The sequence below is a fragment of the Globicephala melas genome, chromosome 5 (assembly GCF_963455315.2).
Source record: "Globicephala melas chromosome 5, mGloMel1.2, whole genome shotgun sequence".
Taxonomy (NCBI): Eukaryota; Metazoa; Chordata; class Mammalia; order Artiodactyla; family Delphinidae; genus Globicephala; species Globicephala melas.
In genome coordinates, this window is record NC_083318.1 from 89,920,957 (window position 1) to 89,940,308 (window position 19,352).

The 19,352-nt window shown below is 35.6% G+C and overlaps 1 protein-coding gene across 7 annotated transcripts in view; it reads left to right on the forward strand.

Moving 5' to 3' along the window:
* SLC4A4 (solute carrier family 4 member 4) overlaps positions 1-17,841 on the forward strand; it is a 354,361-nt gene extending 336,520 nt beyond the window's left edge. For 5 of the 7 annotated variants that reach the window (XM_060299449.1, XM_060299445.1, XM_060299446.1 and 2 more), the window contains 5 exons: positions 1,594-1,662; positions 4,082-4,255; positions 6,513-6,674; positions 12,742-12,821; positions 13,527-17,841. In XM_060299449.1, coding sequence (XP_060155432.1) covers positions 1,594-1,662; positions 4,082-4,255; positions 6,513-6,674; positions 12,742-12,821; positions 13,527-13,632 — 591 coding nt within the window. In that variant the 3' untranslated portion in view covers positions 13,633-17,841. Of the gene's footprint in view, positions 1-1,593; positions 1,663-4,081; positions 4,256-6,512; positions 6,675-10,301; positions 10,399-12,741; positions 12,822-13,526 lie in introns of all 7 variants that reach the window. The other 2 variants (XM_060299447.1, XM_060299448.1) reach the window with 1 other exon arrangement.
* The last annotated feature ends 1,511 nt before the right edge of the window (positions 17,842-19,352 follow it).

Here is a 19,352-nt window from a genome sequence, read left to right on the forward strand (position 1 = left end):
GAAATGATAAGAAATCTTCATATATTAAGGAAGAATAGAAGTGGCCTTGTCTATAGAAGATATTTTTAAAATTGAGAAATAAGTCAAAACTATAAAAGGGTCTTTTTGTTAGTTTCCTATTGTATTCTTTTGGTAAATTTGTATGGAGGCATCATAGGGAATGGAAACACGCACATTCTTAAAGGAAATAAAGGCACATGTCCCAGCGTAAGTGGCTTGGATGTAATGTGTTCACCTCTTTGTGGTGACTGTTGGGTATTACAGCCCACATGGCTTCCCTGCCGCTCACACTGTCCCTCCCATCACCTTCAGCATTCAATATCATTTATTTTTTTCTGAGCTCAAGATCAAATTAATTATGTTAAAATTGTTAGTCTTTTTTAGAAGAAGCATGCAATGTTTTATATAAAGAAGTATATTTATTCCATATACGTTTAACAATTTTTACAGCTAACCAATTAACAATTAGAGGCAGTTGTGACCCGTTTTGGAATTTACTGTTTCTCTAGTAGTAGCCAAAGGGTCTCAGATACAGAACTGTTTGAGGTGATCACAAGGAAAGGCTGATAGAAACTGTGCTTCAGTTTCTTAATACATGTGATAGTTCTTTAAAAATTACTCTAAAGTTATACTGTTTTCTGGCTACAGTAGTCTCCTTTGTGCAGATTTGGTAAGATTGGACTTAATTGATTTTGGTTTTAGTATTTGAGCTTTGAAAACTCCTGAACTTGAATTTCTTTTGAAAATCCAAGCTTGAGAACCCATTTTTTTTTTATTGTTGTTCAGATAGAAGACTTCCCAGAAACAGAGTCATCCCTGATTTGCTTGGTTTCCACAGTACTAGAGACATTTCAAAGGTCTAGGAATAGACAAAACTGAGGAACATCATCTTGGAACTTCCCATTGTTAAAACACTTCACATTACTGTTCAAGACTCTTGCTAATTAATGCATGAAATGTATTAATTCCATTTTAAAAGATGTGTATTAATCTGTGTGTGTAATTAATTGCTTCCAGATGCTCCATGCTCCTTTCAAGCAGTGTTCTCATTAATTAGTCCTCTTAATATTCCTAAGAGGAAGAAAGAGGACAGTTGTTTGATGTTTACTTAATTGAAAGAGGCATTTATACACCGAGCTGATAGATCATTTGGTGAAAATTATTTAGAGAAAAGTCAACGGACTATGGGGAAAGAAATTTGGTCTCCGGAGTGGGGCAACCCTCTGCCTCTCTTTCTGCTTCACAGTCCATGCAAGCATTTAGTTCACATGGTCATTCCTCTTAAGGGGAAAGGATAACAGAGACTTCTTTTCCCATTAAAAAGTTATTTTTAAGGTCATGCATTCTAATTGTTAAAAAAAATGCAAACAAGAATCAAATGAAAATTGAGTCTCCTTCACCCTCCTTTGTTGCTTTCTGGTACAAAGAGTTTAGACGTTTATCAATGATGAGTTAAGCACACTGATCAGTGGTCACTGTATTATTAAGTCCTATCTTTTAGTCTCAGATTTAGCCTTTATTTAAACTATTGGTCTCTCTTACTGTTTTTATTATTATTGTTTTTAAACTTTCTCCAATTTTCTTCCATCCTAGTTTATTCCCATGCCTGTACTCTATGGCGTGTTCCTGTATATGGGGGTAGCATCTCTTAATGGTGTGCAGGTAAGTTTTCCATAGCAATCTGAGCAGAGTCATATTTTTCTAGTAGTATTAAAAACAGTCCAATAATAGGTCATTGAAGAAAAGTGCTAATCCTTAACTGCTGAGTTTTTAAAATGCATTTATTTCCTACTTTCTCCACCATTCACCTGTGTTTCTGATTTAATTAATAAAGTTAGCTTGTGTTAACAAATGTTATCATACATACCCATTCTCCAAATAAGCTGTTAGAAGCTATTTGTCTAGGAAAGTGAGAGAGCTATCTCTGACCTTCCTCCCTCCCTCCCTCCCTCCCTCCCTCCCTTCCTCCCTTCCTCCCTTCCTCCCTTCCTCCCTTCCTTCCTTTGATGGAAATCTAACCTTCAGTGTGCTCGAGATACTGTTTATCCATTTGCCTTTACCTTATACTAAGAACAGTCTATTCTTATTTGATGTGCTTTTCGCATGGCTGAGATCATTGATCAAAAGTTTTGCACCAATAAAAGAATCAAGTCAATGTGGTTAATGTGCTACTTTTGTCAAAAACTTCAGCTGTCACATCGTGGATAAAACTGGCCCTCTTTTAAAAAAATCATTAGGGGAAACTTTGTAAGGGACTTTGTCTTTCAATTGAGGTTTAATTTAATTGGCACCAGGAAACTGGAAGTACTGCTGCTGCTTTCTGGCACCTTGTTAACTGTAGCCTTATTTAGCACTTAGTGATGTTTTAATGGGAAAAAACTGCATGTTCTGTGAACATCATAAGAATTTATTTAAACCCCTTCGTAATAGTCCTTGCTTTTATTTATTGAATTTAGATTAATTTGATTTTAGAGTCAGATGGAGCTGAGCAACTGGCCAGACCCTCAAAAAGAGAAAAGGCTATTTTATTTTTCCTTGTTTAGGTCCATTGAGTAGAGTTCTTCACCATTTGGATATTTATTACAAAATACAAGGTGGTTTTTCATAGATGGGACTAGACGAATGTGAATGTGGGTTTATTTGTGCCCGTGAAATTTTGGGGAAGTATAAATGTGTAAAAATATTTTTACCTGACATTGTAAATATTCTTTATTACTTTAAATGGAAAAATATGAAACAAATATGGTCCCCAAATTAATAGTTCTTATTTTTGTTTGGCCTAAATAAGTCAGTCTAGATCAGAAGTTTGATTTTATGTGTTCTAGGTGTGTAATAGATGGTTGGAGCTTAGTACATGTTTATTAAGTTAAATAGAAGGGGAAAAAATCAGCGATTCCATAACAATGGGGAAAAAAATCCCTTGCTGAAGGGACAGCTAGTGGATTTCTTAAATTCTGCCATGGTGTTGCCCTATCACCTTTTCTCTTTACTTTTCTCTTGACTCTTCTTCTTTTAGACCTTTTTGGCAAGATCTGAGTTAGCAAAAAATTTTATTACTCCAGTCTTTATAAATGGGAATACTTCTACCAGTCAAAAATAGCTCTGGAGGAAGAAAGAAAACTCTTTAGATAGGAAATCACTTCAGAGAAGATTGTGATAGTCTATTTACTTTTACATTTTTCTCTTCCCTCCAGCAAGAAAGTAGAGATATTATTTCAGAGTTCTTATTGCATAATTATTCAATTCAACAGCTATTTAGTGAGCATCTTACATCTGAAAGTTCCTATGATAGGTACTTAAATATCATCCTTATCATCAGCATTGATGTAAACTCAGCAGTTATTCTTTAAAGCACAGCACCTGGCACATAGGTGCTCAGTAGTCATTTTAGTACCTGTTTATACATGACAGTGTAATAGCCTCTCCTAGATCAGGTATCTAGTTGTTGACGCTGTGAAACTCACTGCAATGTTCATGTGGCTTTCCTCTGAAAAGAAATGCTAATTCATTGCTAAATGTATTAGTTAAGTTATGCCATAGATAAATAATGTGGAATTTATGAAAATACCAATGCATTCCCATTTTCAAGTCAGATAGTTCCTTTATATCCTTGAAACATTATTGAAATATATATGATACATAGCATCTCCTCTTCCTTTCAGATAAGACAGCTGCGGCACAGTTAGATACATGAGTTTGATGTCTTCCTTCAGCATATTATTACTAGAATAATAGGCACAAGATCTTCTCTCCTAAGATGCAGACAATACAAGTAGAATGTAGGAGATGAGCATCTTTATTTTATATTTGGCTTTGAAGCTTTATCCTTTGGTGGCCACTTTATCTCATATAGCTGCATAATATTCCTGCAAAGTAATAACATAAATTGGAAGACTCATACTACGTCTTACTGTGTTAGACTATATTTCTGCACTCCCTGGCCAGTGTCCTCTAACAAGGACATCGCTTGCCTAAATTGTAGAATATAAATCACTAGTGGTTAGTTAGACAGAAAGAGATGACTTGGTGCTGCAGCTCTTGAAGTAATGTACTTGTCCTCTCTTGCCCTTTCTTCTCCCAGTTCATGGATCGTCTGAAGCTGCTTCTGATGCCCCTGAAGCATCAGCCTGACTTTATCTACCTGCGCCATGTCCCCCTGCGCAGAGTCCACCTGTTCACTTTCCTGCAGGTGCTCTGTCTAGCCCTGCTCTGGATCCTCAAGTCAACTGTGGCTGCTATCATTTTTCCAGTCATGGTAGGGATTGTTTTAATTGAACCTACCCATGAGGTCACACCAATATCATGTGGTTATTGTAATATTGATGACACATGTGTCTTTTATGGAGGCTTCCAGTTTTTTTCCAGCTTTGACCTAATCAGTTTGATTGGTTGTAATTTAAGGTTGCCAGGTCTGTGGTTTATCTAGGCTTGACCTTGGAGTCAGACAGCTGAGTTCAGATACTGGCTCTGGTTTGTGCTGATCAGTGAACTTCCCTGAGCTCCCATCAACTCATCAATAAAATGAGAGCGGCATCTTTGTTTTCATTCTGAGCATCAATAATGAATATAAAGTATATAGCACAATGCCTGACACATGGTAGACACAAGTGCACATAACGTTAGTTATTTTTAAAATACTGCTGTACATTGGAATTTGTCTAAATAACAGAGTACAGCACATTTCAGGCCAAATAATAGAGCACCAGTTTGGCAACTTATGAGAGATCATCCAGTGAATAGAAGAAATGGAGAGAGAAGCTTAATTTTTTGCAGTTCTTCTCCTTTGTATCATGCTAAGTTTAAGGATAAGTCTGGGCTCTCTCTCCTTGCCATGTTACGATGAGAAAGAAAGTGAAACAACTAACATTCCACTCTGAATCACAAGTGAAAGAAGGGCAAAAGGAAACAATAACTTTGTATTTGGCTTCATCATTGAATTTGTGTGGGTGAAATAATGCTATGGTGGCTTATTTTTATTTATTTTTCTTTTTAATTAAGACTTTATTTTTTGAATAATCATTGAATTTTTACTGTAGCCTTACATTTGTTGCAAGAAAATGCACATGCATATGCTTGAAACAAGTCACAAAGCCAACCTCAGGTCTGGCTCTGTCTCCCCTGTAGCTTTGGAAATAGAACTTTAATATACAAATCATATTTTTTTTTTTACAAAAATTTTCTTACTTTTATCCAGAATTATTATTTTATATCATGTATACTGGTTGATTGTAATTGTTTTTTCCTCCAGGAAAGCAGAAAAAATGGTGTCAAATATTAACAGTATTTGTGGAATCAGATTTTTACTCTTGATGATCCCTTATGTTCTGCTTTTGAAAAAGAACTCTATTAACTTATTGGAAAACACACTGAGTATGAGAAAAGACTTCCATCTGCCTATTAATATAATCTACCCATGTATTAGTTTTGCTAAAGCCAGGAAAAACAAAGTTAGACCTGGATAAATTTGAAATATATCCAGTAAATCACTTATTGCTTGTGCTAAATAATAATAAAAAATATTTTACCTTTATAAAGTATTTTTCATCTTTCAGAGCTTTTATTTGATCATAAAAGAATCATGTAATATCAATAGGTTAGATGTTATTAATTTCTCTAAGAGATGAAGAGGCTGGCATAGAGCATAATATGGATAAAGACAACTGTTCATTTGAGGCAGGGCCAGGACTTCTGAGTCCTACTGTGTACTAATTTTACTGTTGAGCAAAGACATCTTTAAGATACCTTCAAGAGCAATTCATAGAAGCAAAGATACAGAGTTCAAGAATACTGGGGTTAGAGTTAGAAAACTGGGACCCTTTGTATTCTTCCTTTATCTGGCTTTGTGATCTTGGATAACTTACTTATGTCACTAAGCTTTAGTTTCCTCTGCTGTTGGATAGATACTAACATCTACCTTTCAGGTTTGTTGTGGGAATAAATGAGAAAATATTGTCTAAGAGTTTAGCACAGCATCTGACTCAAGATAAGTATTCAGTTAATGGTGGTGATTGAAGTTGCCCCAGCAGATTAAATAGTCTGTGCAAACTCAAATACTACCTCATTATTAATACTTTGAAGATGTCTCAGTGTACTATGCGTTGTACAGATTTTCTTGACTTTCAAAAACCTGTGTAATGTTTTAATTTTGAATAATTAGAAATCATACACAGGCTGTTTTTTCCCTTGAAACTTCTAGTTATTTTATTAAAAATCTGACATGGAAGAAAATGGTTTAAAAAATAATCTTTTCATACGGAAATTCCAAATAAAGGGATCATACAGTACAGTGAACAAAATACAATGAGTTAAAGTAAGACTTCTATGAACCAACTTTCTCCATGAAGCAGATGTTTATGGTCTACATAATGTAAGTCCATACAAGCAAGATGAGTTCTATCATACTCTAGACTTGTACAAAATAGGTTTCTACTGACTTTGCTAGGGCAGTATTAATACTCACTCTGACTTCTCTGACATGGGTTCTTTCCTACCTTTTATATTTATTCTTCCAGATCTTGGCACTTGTAGCTGTCAGAAAAGGCATGGACTACCTCTTCTCCCAGCACGACCTCAGCTTCCTCGATGATGTCATTCCAGAAAAGGATAAGAAAAAGAAGGAGGATGAGAAGAAAAAGAAAAAGAAGAAGGGAAGTCTGGACAGTGACAATGATGATGTAAGGAGCTTTCTAAAATTCCGAAGTAAAATTCCAAAGTTAGTTAAACAAATGTGAAAATGGTATTTTTTTAACCCTTGTGTGCGATGTATGACTGAATTTCAAGGATGTTTACCTGGTCACGCTACTTGTCACTTTTCACCTTCCTTTGCCCTTTATTTTGTCTCTTTATTTTTTTTAAAGTATTTTCTGAAGTCTTTCTGTAACTGTGAATACACTGATAATGATATAATGACTTCTAAAAAAACAAAGACCACCATATATAAAAAACTTCAATCTCTGATCTCGTACATAAAAAGGAAGCTTGTTTCATAATGCTATAAAATGTATTGGGTTTATTATTGATAATCCAGGATTTAAATTTGAGATAATAACTCAGTTTTACATAATTTTAAGCCTAGTGTGGGCAAATGCTGGTGATCTCACCTCCTGTGATCTGTGTATCTATTTGAGTGGGCTCTCAACCAAAGTTCTCTGCTATTGTACTTATCCTTGCATTGGGATTTGACATGATTTGAGATCACTTCTCTGTAACCTTTCAATAAAAAGGAACGGAAATTGGAATTTGGGGTCTTTCTACATAATTGTAGCAGTCAGTGTCATAATTTAGGTGATCCTCTTGCAATCATATAACTAAGTTGAGAAGTAAAATGTCCACTTTTCCGGAAGCCATTTCACAGAAATCTTGGTGTTTCAGTAGGGGTCTGTGATCAGTGCTAAGAGAAAATCTGGGATTTGCTTTTCTTTAACACACACACACACACACACACACACACACACACACACACATAAACACCCCAATAGCTTATCTCAGTAGCCTTTTGAAAGGACAGCCAAAATGACACCTTCTATATGAAGATTTGTAGGTTTGTTCTAGATTTTACACAGTGCAGTATCCCCATTCTAGTGGAATCCCCAGTATCTCATTCTAACATGGGAGTCTAGTTAATTTTTGGTGTCTGCTCTGTACTTGATCATTTTGATGGATCAGGCATACTTTGTTCTTAATTGCTAAAGCAGCTCTTTATAGTATATTTTTGTTCCTATTTTACAGACGGGGAAATTTAGACTGAGAAATGTTAAGTCATTTTTCTAAGTGTACACATATTGGCAAAGGCAAAACTCTCATCCAGGCCTGTCTGGTTATTTTCGATTGGTCAGGCTGTCTGATTGAATTATTTTTGGAGAACTTGGAAACAGTACAGTGAAGGAAGGCAACAGACAAAATTGGATTTCAGATAAATTGATCCAATAAGAAAAGGCTAAATATATGAGGCACATTTAGCTAAAGAGAAAAAGAGTCTGAGGGAGCTTTTGTGACTGTCACCATCCATCTTCAATGAGAACATGTATATAGATATTCTGTTTCCAATGATGACAGAAAAAGAGAGAATGTGCTTAAACTGCAGAACAGATTAAGATGCAGTATTAAAAAGAACGAGGCGTTTACACATTGAATAGAATTCAAAATTTGAAATAAATTTCTAGGCTACTCTAGAGAAAAAAAAAAAAAAAAAACCCGCCTGAAATACTGAGATAATTAAAGCAGTATTTTTTGTGTGTGTGTGGTACGCGGGCCTCTCACTGTTGTGGCCTCTCCCGTTGCGGAGCACAGGCTCCGGATGCGCAGGCTCAGCGGCCATGGCTCACGGGCCCAGCCGCTCCACAGCACGTGGGATCTTCCCGGACCGGGGCATGAACCCGTGTCCCCTGCATCGGCAGGCGGACTCTCAACCACTGTGCCACCAGGGAAGCCCAAAGCAGTATTTCATCTTGAATTTTCAAAACAAGTACCTCAGTTTATGTACATGGACATCAAACTTAAAATTCATTATACATTACAAATGTATGAAATAATATTATAGAATCCTCTTCTCTAATGGCTTTTAAGAAAAAAATAGTAATAAAATATCCACTTTTAAGAAAGTTTTCAATTTAGTGCTCTCTAGTGTCAGAAGTTGGATCAAATGAGCTCCTGAGAAGGTCTTCTAAGTCTTAGATTTGATTTTCAACAAATCATATTTTATTTAAATAATGCTATTCTTATATTAATAATATTTATCATTTTGAATCCATATCTCCAACAGATTTCTTGAAGATAATGTGTGATACTTGTTTTTTTCTTTTCCTCTTTCTCTTCTTCCCCCAACCCCACCAAAACAAACAAACAAACAAGCTTATATATTTATCCTAGACAGTGAATCCAGCCAGAGTGTATCTGTGTAATACGTTCTGTGTGTTGAGGCCATTATTTGGGGTTCTCCGTTTGAAATGTAGCTGTTGTGATGTTCACCTGGTCATTGTGTGGTGTGGGATCCATGGATGTAGGGAGCCACACAAGGGCATGGGAGTTCCAACTCTAATATTTGTGAGCAGAATTAGTGAAAAATATGGCTTGCCAATATTTTGAGCTGCTCAGTCATTTTTGAACCCGCCCAGTAGGCTATGATTAAGGGTTGGCTGCCAACCAGTTCATCTATAAATGCTATTATTGGGGGAAACTTTGAAATACTGTAATAAAACTTGTCCTTGACATTCTTACAAAGATAGGGGCACATGGCATCTTCATTTTTTTTTCAAGTGAAGTGCAATATCTTAATCTTTGAAAAGAATATTGTGGCTCATTACCCTCTTTAGATTCATCATAAAGAAATTTTCAATGTGCGTGGTAGCTTTATGTTAAGATTCATTTTTTTCTTACTTCCTTTCACCCCTAGTTCCTATTTTTTCCCTTTCAGCTAAAGGTCATCATCTCCTTGGTACTTTAAGTTAAGAGATGAATTCCATCTTTTGAGTCTAGGCATAGACATAGATTCAATATAATGAATTCTAAAAACAGTAAAGTGATAATCCTGTGGAAATATGTTACAGTTTTGGCTTAGGTGGTCTCTTCTTTAAGAAGCTTCATGATTAGCTGCCTGGTTTTATCATTTTATTTTGGCTATGATTCTTCTCTGCCTACCTGGCCATCATAGGCACCTTCCTTTTGACTTTATTTTCTCATGTTTTGCTAAGTTTCCAAATATATTTGGTGTGAGCAAATTGAGATGAGCCTTAAACTACAGAATAGTTCTGATGGAATATTAGAGTAAGGGAGATGGTTTATTTTCAAGTCTATGTAAATGACCCCTTGTGAGTGGATATTAGAAAAAGTCTTCTTACCTGTCTTGGAAGGAAAGATAAGTCATCATATTCCTGGAGGTGGAATCAGAAAGCATAAATGAAACAAAAATTTCAAGACCATATTATAGTTTAGGAAGTCTCCTAATTTACAGTCTTTCACGTTTGAGATTATTTCCTTCACACACACATACAACTAACCCATAAATATTTGATTGCAAATCCAGCTTATGGAAAGCTTTACAATTGTTTAATTTGTAATGATCTCAATTTGGTGTGGTTCTAGTTTTAATTGACTTAATCTCCTTAACTCAGAAGAGAAGAAAACAAATGTGAGGGGAAGATGCCATAAAATTTGAAAAGTCAGCAAAGGAGAAGTGATTATATCTAAGGCTGTTCTCCTTAGTACAATGTAAATGACAATATGGTAGGTTTAATCAGTACTGGGAGGTAGGGAGGTCTGTATAGTAAAAGCTTTCTAAAAACTGTTATAAATTTCTTTCACAGTCTGACTGCCCATACTCAGAAAAAGTTCCAAGTATTAAAATTCCAATGGACATCATGGAACAGCAACCTTTCCTAAGTGATAGCAAACCTTCCGACAGTGAGTAGAACTAACCTCTTGCATGCCAGCTTGAATATGATTTGCACTTACAGAGAAAAAACTTTAGGACTGTCATCTTCATTAACTTTTCTTCTGTTTTCTTTCTTTTTTTTTCTATGTGAAGATTTACATTGATTATTATGAAACTTCATTTTTACATTCCTTGACCTTCACTCCTTACCTTTTTCTTTTATCCATAACCATTTAAGTTTTTATTTGGTCATCTTTTCTCTGATCCAAGTTATCGCCGTTTTCTTTGAATTGCTAAATTCATAACCATGTTTTTAATTGATTTCCCTTTTTTCTGCTGGTATGTAGAATGGCAGCTTCTAGTACTACATCACTGTCTGTTACTGTTTGTCTTCCTTAGGCTTCCACCAATGACCAAATCAGCTCAAAAGAGAAATTGCATAATGGGTCTCTCAAAGATCAATGAATCAATTGTTAATACTGAGAATTTGGAATAATTGTTATTTTCAATTAAATTGGCAATCATAAAATATTAACAACCACTCTTTGGGTATAGCTTATAAGATATTTGCATTTTCTTCCTAATTTCTTCATTCCCTTTCTGCTGTTTCAAAATTATCTTTGTAACTGCGCTGGTCTTTCTGGGGTAGTAGCCTGGTGGCTAAAGTATAATGGTTTTTGACCTGTCATCTTTGCTTTTGTAATTGAGTTAACAGGCCATTTGAAAAGGGTGAAAACCTCTGTGGTAACATTAGTGAATATCTCAAGCTTTACCAATAGCAAGCAGCAAGTGCCTCCAAACTACTTTACTTTGAGTTCTTATTTGAAGAAAACATTCTTTTAGATCCACATGCACTTCAAAGTATACTGATTTGTTACAGGAAAAGACAGTTGAAGTACTTTTATTTCTGTTTGATAGTGCTACTTCAACTTCAATAAGAAATTACCAAGAAAAGTTTGAAATGAATGACTATTTATGAAAAAATGGGTATTTTAGTTATCTATTGGTGTGTAACAAGTTACCACAAAACTCAGCAGCTTAAAGCAACAAACCTGTATCTCCTCCCACAGTTCCTGATGTTCAGGAATTTAGGAGCTGCTGATTTGGGTTGATTCTGGCTCAAGGGCTCTCGTGAGATTGCAGTCAAGCGCTTAGCTGGAGCTGAGTCTGAAGACTGACTGAAACTGGGGATCTGCTTCCCAGCTCAAGCACAAGGCAGTTGGCAGGAGATTTTAGTGCCTTGGCTCATAGGCATCTGTTAGGGCTGCCCATGACATGGCTGCTAGTGATAACAGAGAAGAAACCAAGACAGAAACTGCAGTCTTTTATAATCAAATCTCAGGAGTCATATACCATCTCCTCTGCCATATTCTGTTGGTCACACAAACCAACCGTGGTACAGTGTGAGGAGAAATTATATAAGGACATGAATACCAGAAGGCAGGGTGCATTGGGGGCCATCTTGGAGGCTGGTTTAAAGAAAAGAGAATTAAGGCAATCTCAACTTTGGTGTCCAGTCTGTAGCCTGTAACTTGTGATGAAGGCTACTTTCTTCTCAGTCCTATCAACAGGCTTTAGTTGAATATTTTCTTTGTAAGTTCAAGCTCCCCAAACCATTGTCTGGTTTCATTTTTCATTTCTAGAGCATTAAATAGCAAAAAGAGACTATGAAAGGATGTCTTCTGTTGGCATCATAACCTAGCACAGCTCTTCTAAGTACAATTTAAAGGCTGCTTAAAAAAAAATCATCAGCTAGAATTTGAGGCTCCTGGAAGAAGTCTGTGGCAAGTTGGTTATTTAGTGCTAGTTGTTCTTCATTTTCTCAAAAACGCTTTAAAAGGATACATTGAAAGTAGTGGATATGATATTAGAAATTTACTTAAGCAAAATACCGATGATCATTCTAAAATCTTTTCCAGTATCATATTAATCCACGAAAGAACAAAATTGCTAGTAGAGTTGCAGTATAAGTAAGTTTCTCAAAATCTTCTTTTTTTTACCTGCATGAATAACAGCAGGACAAAATTATGAATGCTAAAGATGGCAGGAAATCCAAGGACAAGGCTTAGGCATTAAGTAGGCGCTATCACCCTCTAGAAATGATTTACCCTGCCCCCTCGCTGCAAAGAACAACATTGGCCCATTCTAGAAAACCTAGAATAAAAGAGACTGAGTGATTTTGACTTCATCACACTACTTAGATTGTTAGCTTGATACTGTGTTTATTGAAATCATCTAAACTTGTCTTTCTTACTCTTTCCAGTTGTGAAAGATGCATCCATTTTTGTGAAGATTGAAACATTTTTCATTCTAATGTTATACTTTACCAATGACTATTATTTATGATTTGAAAATTTTTTTTTCTTTTTTAGGGGAAAAATCACCAACATTCCTTGAACGCCACACATCATGCTGATAAAATTCCTTTCCTTCAGTCACTCGGTATACCAAGGTAAAGGCCAGCCCAGTATTTTATGTTATTCTGTGGGATGATCGCTCCACAGAAACGGAACCAATGGCAGGTTATCGGCAGAACGCCCCGTTCTCCGTCCTCTACAATTTCTCTTAAATAAATTATCTAGTCACCAGACCTCATCCCAGCTTTTACTTGTAGAAAACATTCTAAGAGACCTACTCGACTTACTCTTAGAAATAATGGAATCTTTCAGTATCATTAAGGTAAAGCCCAGGATCAATGTTAGCTCTTGTCATATCAGCATCATCTCTGTTTTAAGGGTAGCTGGCATTTCCTGGCGGCTCTTCTCCAATAGTTTTCTTCCCTCTTAACACAACTCTAGAGATTTCAGATCCTCCTTGATTTTCAAAATCGTGAAATCTCTGAATATTTTCTTCATGTCAGTCTTTTTGTCCTTCAACTTCTGACAGTGTCACCCACCTGGAAGTCCTCTTCCTTGATTGTTTTTTTTTCCTAATCTAGGTGTGAGAGCTTATGAAATTTTTACTTGAATTTCTTAACTCTATTTGGTAACTTCATCCCATTTAAAAAATGTTTGTTTTTAATACAGAAGGAGGAAGTAAGTATTTAAAGAGAACAAAGAAGAACCTATTTGACTTCTGTACAATGCATAAACATTTGACAGATGGTAAAGGAATTCTGAGTTACTTACTTTTTTTTTTCTTTTTTCTTTTTCTCTAGTCCTTCTAGAACTCCAGTAAAAGTTGTGCCTCAAATTAGAATAGAACTTGAGCCTGAAGACAATGATTATTTCTGGAGGAGCAAGGGAACAGAAACTATATTGTAACCTGTTTGTCTTTCTTACAACTGACAGTTTTTGTTGTTTATGTTCTTGTTTTTTGTCTAATTGTTTATTTTTTAATTTTTGTTTTGGTTTGGTTTTTGGTCACTGGCCAAACAATACAGTGCTCTCTCTGCTTCTCTCTTGCATAGGTAAAATCAAGACAGTAGTGCACCGTTCCTTAAAAACAACATCTGAAGAATCCCCTATTTGTTCTTATACTTTCAAATGTGTCCTCTGACAACCAAATTCCTCTGTCACTCAAGACACACACAGACCCTGTCCTTTTCCTTTATTAAGCAGAGGGCAAAAGTATTAAGGATCTTATAACACCTTTTATTAAAATATTGAAGGAACTTCCCCCTTGAGCTTTGGAGCTGTGCTTACTGGCTTGTCTTTCTGTCTGGTTAAACAAACCTTGACCTCCAGACAGTCCCTTCTCACTTATAGCACTCTCCAGGACTGGAAAAAGTGCTGCTATTCTAACTTGCTCTTGCTTATAAACACTAATCTCTTAAGAGTTATCAAAAGAAGAAAAACTAAAGGTACTTTACTCCCACTAGAGAAACTATTGCCATCATTGTAGCAAGTGCTGGAATGTCCGTTTTTTCCTATGCAACTTTTTTTAACCCTTTAATGAACTTATCTGTTGAGTACATTGAAGACTATTTTTCTTCCTAGATTTTGTTGTTTAAATTATGGGGCCTAACCTGCAACTTATTTTTTGTCAATTTTTTAAACTTTTTTTTAATTACTGTAAAGAAAAGGAATTTTTTCCTGCAGCAGGAAACATAGTTTTGAGTAGTTCTACCTCTTATTTGTAGCTGCCAGGCTTTCTGTAAAAATTGTATTGTATATAATGTGATTTTTACATAAACATACACACACACACATACACAGATACACCACCTCTAGGGTATGCCAGAGGGCTAGATCGGATTAAAAACACCATGTTTCTAAGCATCCATTTTTCCCTTTCTTTAAGAGAAATTTAACTGTTCTATGAAGGAGATTGGGGGAGGAGGGAGACGCTCCTTTGTAATGGGAATAACTGATGTTTTGATAATAGTAGTATCCGGGCAAAGATGCTGATTGTATTACCATTTTGATGTCCTATGCAGTATTGTTAGACATTTTTTTCATTTTGAAAACATTTGTGTGTTTGTGTATGTACTCTGTGTGTGGCTGGTACACATATGTGCAAGGGTAGAAAGAGACAGAGTGATGGTAGGTGAAGGGCAAAGTTATCTAGCCTCTCATGTCAGTTTTTGTAAAACGCAAACCACATATGAAAAATCCATCAGAGGTCCAGGAGACTTACTGTTATGCAGATGAGGGTAAATATACTTTATTACCCAGACGGCAGTCACCATCACTGATACAATAGCCCTTATTTACAATACAAAATGCATAGGACTGTGATAGACCATTTTTACATGTATAAAGTGTCTATGAGAATGCAGTTGGATCGCAGAGGTATATATATATATATATACATTTTAACAATACACTTGTCTTTAAGATTGAAAGGCAATTATTCTTTGTGATTGAGGCATATAGAATATACATGTCTATATACGTGTGTGTATGTGTATTTCAAAGTACCATATTGAAAATTAGAAAAAAGAAAATTAGATCTTTAACCAAATTTAGCATGTTATCTAAATGTAGTGTTTTAATAGGCTGCATTATGTATTATGAATCTGCATTAAAAACAGCATTTTAAATGTTGAATCCATAATTTTGGATTCCTATAACTATATTTGTGATATATGCTGACTACGGTCGTTGGAGGAGTACTAGAAGCAGAACGAAACCACTTATTTTGGTTTCATAATATGCACGTATTGACTCCCACTCATTCTTATATTAATTAAATTATAATTCTGTCCTGTTGAAATTTTGATTATAAAAATTGTATTGTTCTAAATTAACTGTTACTTTTATATCTGATAATCTTAAAACTTCAAATTTTATACAAATTAGACACAAATGACCTACAATTTTTTTCATTAAAATGAAGGCAGCAAAGTGAATGTTATTTGTTAAAACCTCACATGCCAAATTTTGGCATCATGTTTGTATTTAGAGCTATCCTTAAAATGATTACTCTGTATTATCTAGTTTTTCATTACCTTAATATAAAACTATATGAAGTTTTTCTCTTTGTTTCTCCTGAGCATCAATAAAATGTTTAAAAGCCATGCATATTAAATTTAGCCTAACCTAGGATCTTGTTAAATTAAAGACACTTTTGTTCACTTTTATAAAAGCTCTAAATAGAATAATTTATTTTTCTGATCATGAATCAAGTATTTGAGGATTCATGCCCCTCTCTGTCCCTTTCAAAGAACTCCTGAAGCAACTTAACTCAGTATTTCAGCCTTTAAGTATATCTAAAAGCTACCTACACCTTCATTTATGATCCATATTCTGTGACAGAAGGTCAATACTCATGATATGAATGCGGAGTGGCACCTTGTATTTGCTTAAAGGAACAGTTAGTATCAAACCTTTTCAATATTTTGGAACCCAGAGAAGTATTTTAAAAATCATTTACTTTCAGAGGAACACAGATAGTTACCAAACAAACAAACAAACCCTGAGGTCCACACAGAGCCACCGAATTATCTGTATTTTAACTGAATTTACACACTATAAAGGACTAACCAGATTTTTGGTGGTTTTGTTTCTCTGTAAACTGGACACACAGAATACAACAGTAAATTTTTTACCAAGTGTCTCTTCCTGATGTAAATGCAAAGAGAACAGATTCAAGTTGTTAGAAGTAAAGCAGTAAGTGCAGTTGTTAACTAGAAGTCCTGTGGTAGTACAGACTTACCATTGGAAGGAAAGCATCACCAGGTCAAGAGTCTGCTTTATCAGAGCAGAGAGGCCCATGGTTTTGCATTTGAAAGAAAATCTTTTGGAGACACTGTTTTCCTTGAAAAACGTCACTCTACTATGTAAAACAGTGACCAACTTGCAATCCTAATCATTTTGTGTTCCATACTGGGAACTGGAATCATTTTGTGGTCCAGGCAGGCAGTGGAGTGGGGTGGGGGGATGGAGGAAGTCAGAGACATAGGGAAACAAACCTTTAATTGTCAGCCGCCCACCACCTCAAAGAAAGGGGGAAAGAGAAACAATTGTCTGCCGCCAGAAATTCAGTTGGTATGTATTTTTATGCACATGCACCAACACACACAGAGTAAATCTTTTATCAGCTATATATTGGTGTTTAATACAGAGAACGATTGTCTTCCAAGTTTTTGCTTCTTTTTTTTAAACTGTGTTAAGTACTTGAAATGTATTGACTGCTGACTATCTTTAAAAAACAAAAACAAAACGATTTGAGTTGTATTACAGAGGTTGACATTGTTCAGGGGATGGGACAAAGCCTTCTTCAACCCTTTTCATACCACTTAATGATTTTGGTGCAGGAACTTGCGATTTTCTTATTTATTCCATGAGATTTCACATCCCCTCTTCACAGCATGAGCATGAAGCCCAGTGGCACCAAGTGGCTGAATACAGTCAAATGATATTTTGCTTGGGCCTTGGGAGTTTTTAGATGATGATTTCATCAAGCTTCATTGCAGCCTGAAATAAAAAAGCTTTGTGGTATATGCTAACCAGTCAAGTTGCGTTTTGACCAGGAATTTGGATATGTTCTGTTTTTTGGCTCATTTCTTTGTGCTCTATGGGTACATACAAAAATCCTGAATTCTGTTTCTTAGGCAGATATTGCAACTCAGGGCTAAAGTCATCCAGTGAAATTTTTAGAGCCATAAGTAACTTTGTCCCAGTCCTACAATGTGAAGAGAATGAATAGTTGCCTCTTTTTAGCCATGTTTATGGCTGGTACATATCTGTACACATTACTTTTCAGAATCAATACGCACTTTCAGATACTCTTATTTTTATTCTCTTAAGTCTTTATTAACTTTGGAGAAATGATGCATCTTTTTATTTTAAGTGAAGTAGATCAACATGGTGGAACAAAATGATAAAGTACAGAACATTTCAATATATTACTAATAATTTTTTTCCAATATAAAACCTAAAATTCCTATAACATTATAGTATTTTACAGTTTTATGAAGCTTTCTATTGTGACTTTTATGGAATTAAGAGATGAAGAAGATGAGATATTTTAGCATTTATATTTTTCAAAATTAAATGTATACTTAAAATAAAGTAACTTTATGCATTTATGAGTGTCAAGTGCTTCTGTTCAACTCTTCAAATAATTATTAAGCGCCTGTTATTTTACGTCTTTGGGTGCTGGTGGGAATACAAATATAAGTCCAAGTCCCTACCTCTGATTGCTTTTCATCACTCTAGGCAGGAGGATAAAATAGATGTTCAAATTATGTAAAATAAGAAATTGTAAGGATAGCTATTCAAGTCTTAATGAAGTACTATCATGCAAGGGTTCAAAGCAAGAAAAAGTATGTCCACTAAGATCAATGAAATGGTTTATTGAGAAGATGGTATTGTTATTCTTCTTTTATAAAGTTAGTGAAATAGAAAATGCCATTTTTCTTGACTCTTTATATGATACTGATGTATTTCATCAATTCTCCAAGCAATAGAACTAAATATAAGCACTTACTAAAAATTACTCAAATTAAAATCCTGGAATGGTGCTCCATAGAAGATACATGACACAGACTCCCCAGGGTTCCATGTAATATTTACAACCCTCTAGGAAATTTCAGTTCAGTCTTAATTTATAATCAGAGAATGGTGGTGGGGTGGAGGGGGGAGGGTCGGGGGAGCAAATAGGAGGGAGGAAAAAGAACCATTGGTAAGCAGTAAATAGCATCTGCGTGTGGATAACTACCAAATCTGCACTTTCAGCCCAGATTGCTCTCCTGAGCTTCTCACTTATATATGCAACTGATTTTGGAATATTTGTCTTTAAGTAACACGTGTTAACATACCCCAATTGAACCATCCACCTATTTCACCAGAACATACTTTCTTGTTCTCTGTGTCAACAGGTGTTGCCATCAGCCACATAGCTGCTCAAGCCAGAGGCCTAAATGTCATCCGTAATTCCTGCCTCTTCCTCATTTCATTCATTCAGTGAATCACTATTTCTGTTTTATCTCCGTAGTAGATCTAAATAATTAACTTTTTATAAATATCTTCATGGCCACTACATTAGTTTAGACTCCATCATCTGTTACTTGGATTAGTGAACTAGCCTCCCACTGGTGCCTCTTCCTCTAGGTTTGCCTGTTGAAAATATATACTCCCTGTCTTTCTTCCAGGATCATTTTATTTTAATGTAAAACTGACGTTTGTGCGTATTAGTGAACTAAGACTTCTCCTCTCTAAAATGCCATTAAAGTGATTGTAAAGGAATAAAAAAAAATATATGGAAGGTAGCACAGGTAGACCAGAAACTCCCAGAAAATTCTAATGAAAGGTAAATGCAAGTTTGGATGCTGAAGCAGAGCGTAGGAAGCTGCAGCCTAGAACACGTGTGAAGCAGCCTGCACTAAGGTCATAGATGGACAGCCAGGAGAATCTCAGCAAGGCTCAGACTCCGATGTTGCAGGTAGGACCAAGAATGGGAATGGGAAGTGGAGGGCTGAGAGTGGATATTAACAGGTTGTGTGTGTGTGTGTGTGTGTGTGTGTGTGTGTGTGTGTGTGTGTGTGTGTGTGTGTGTGTCCCCTTTCCCACCTCTGCTTGCTAATAAGCCTAATACC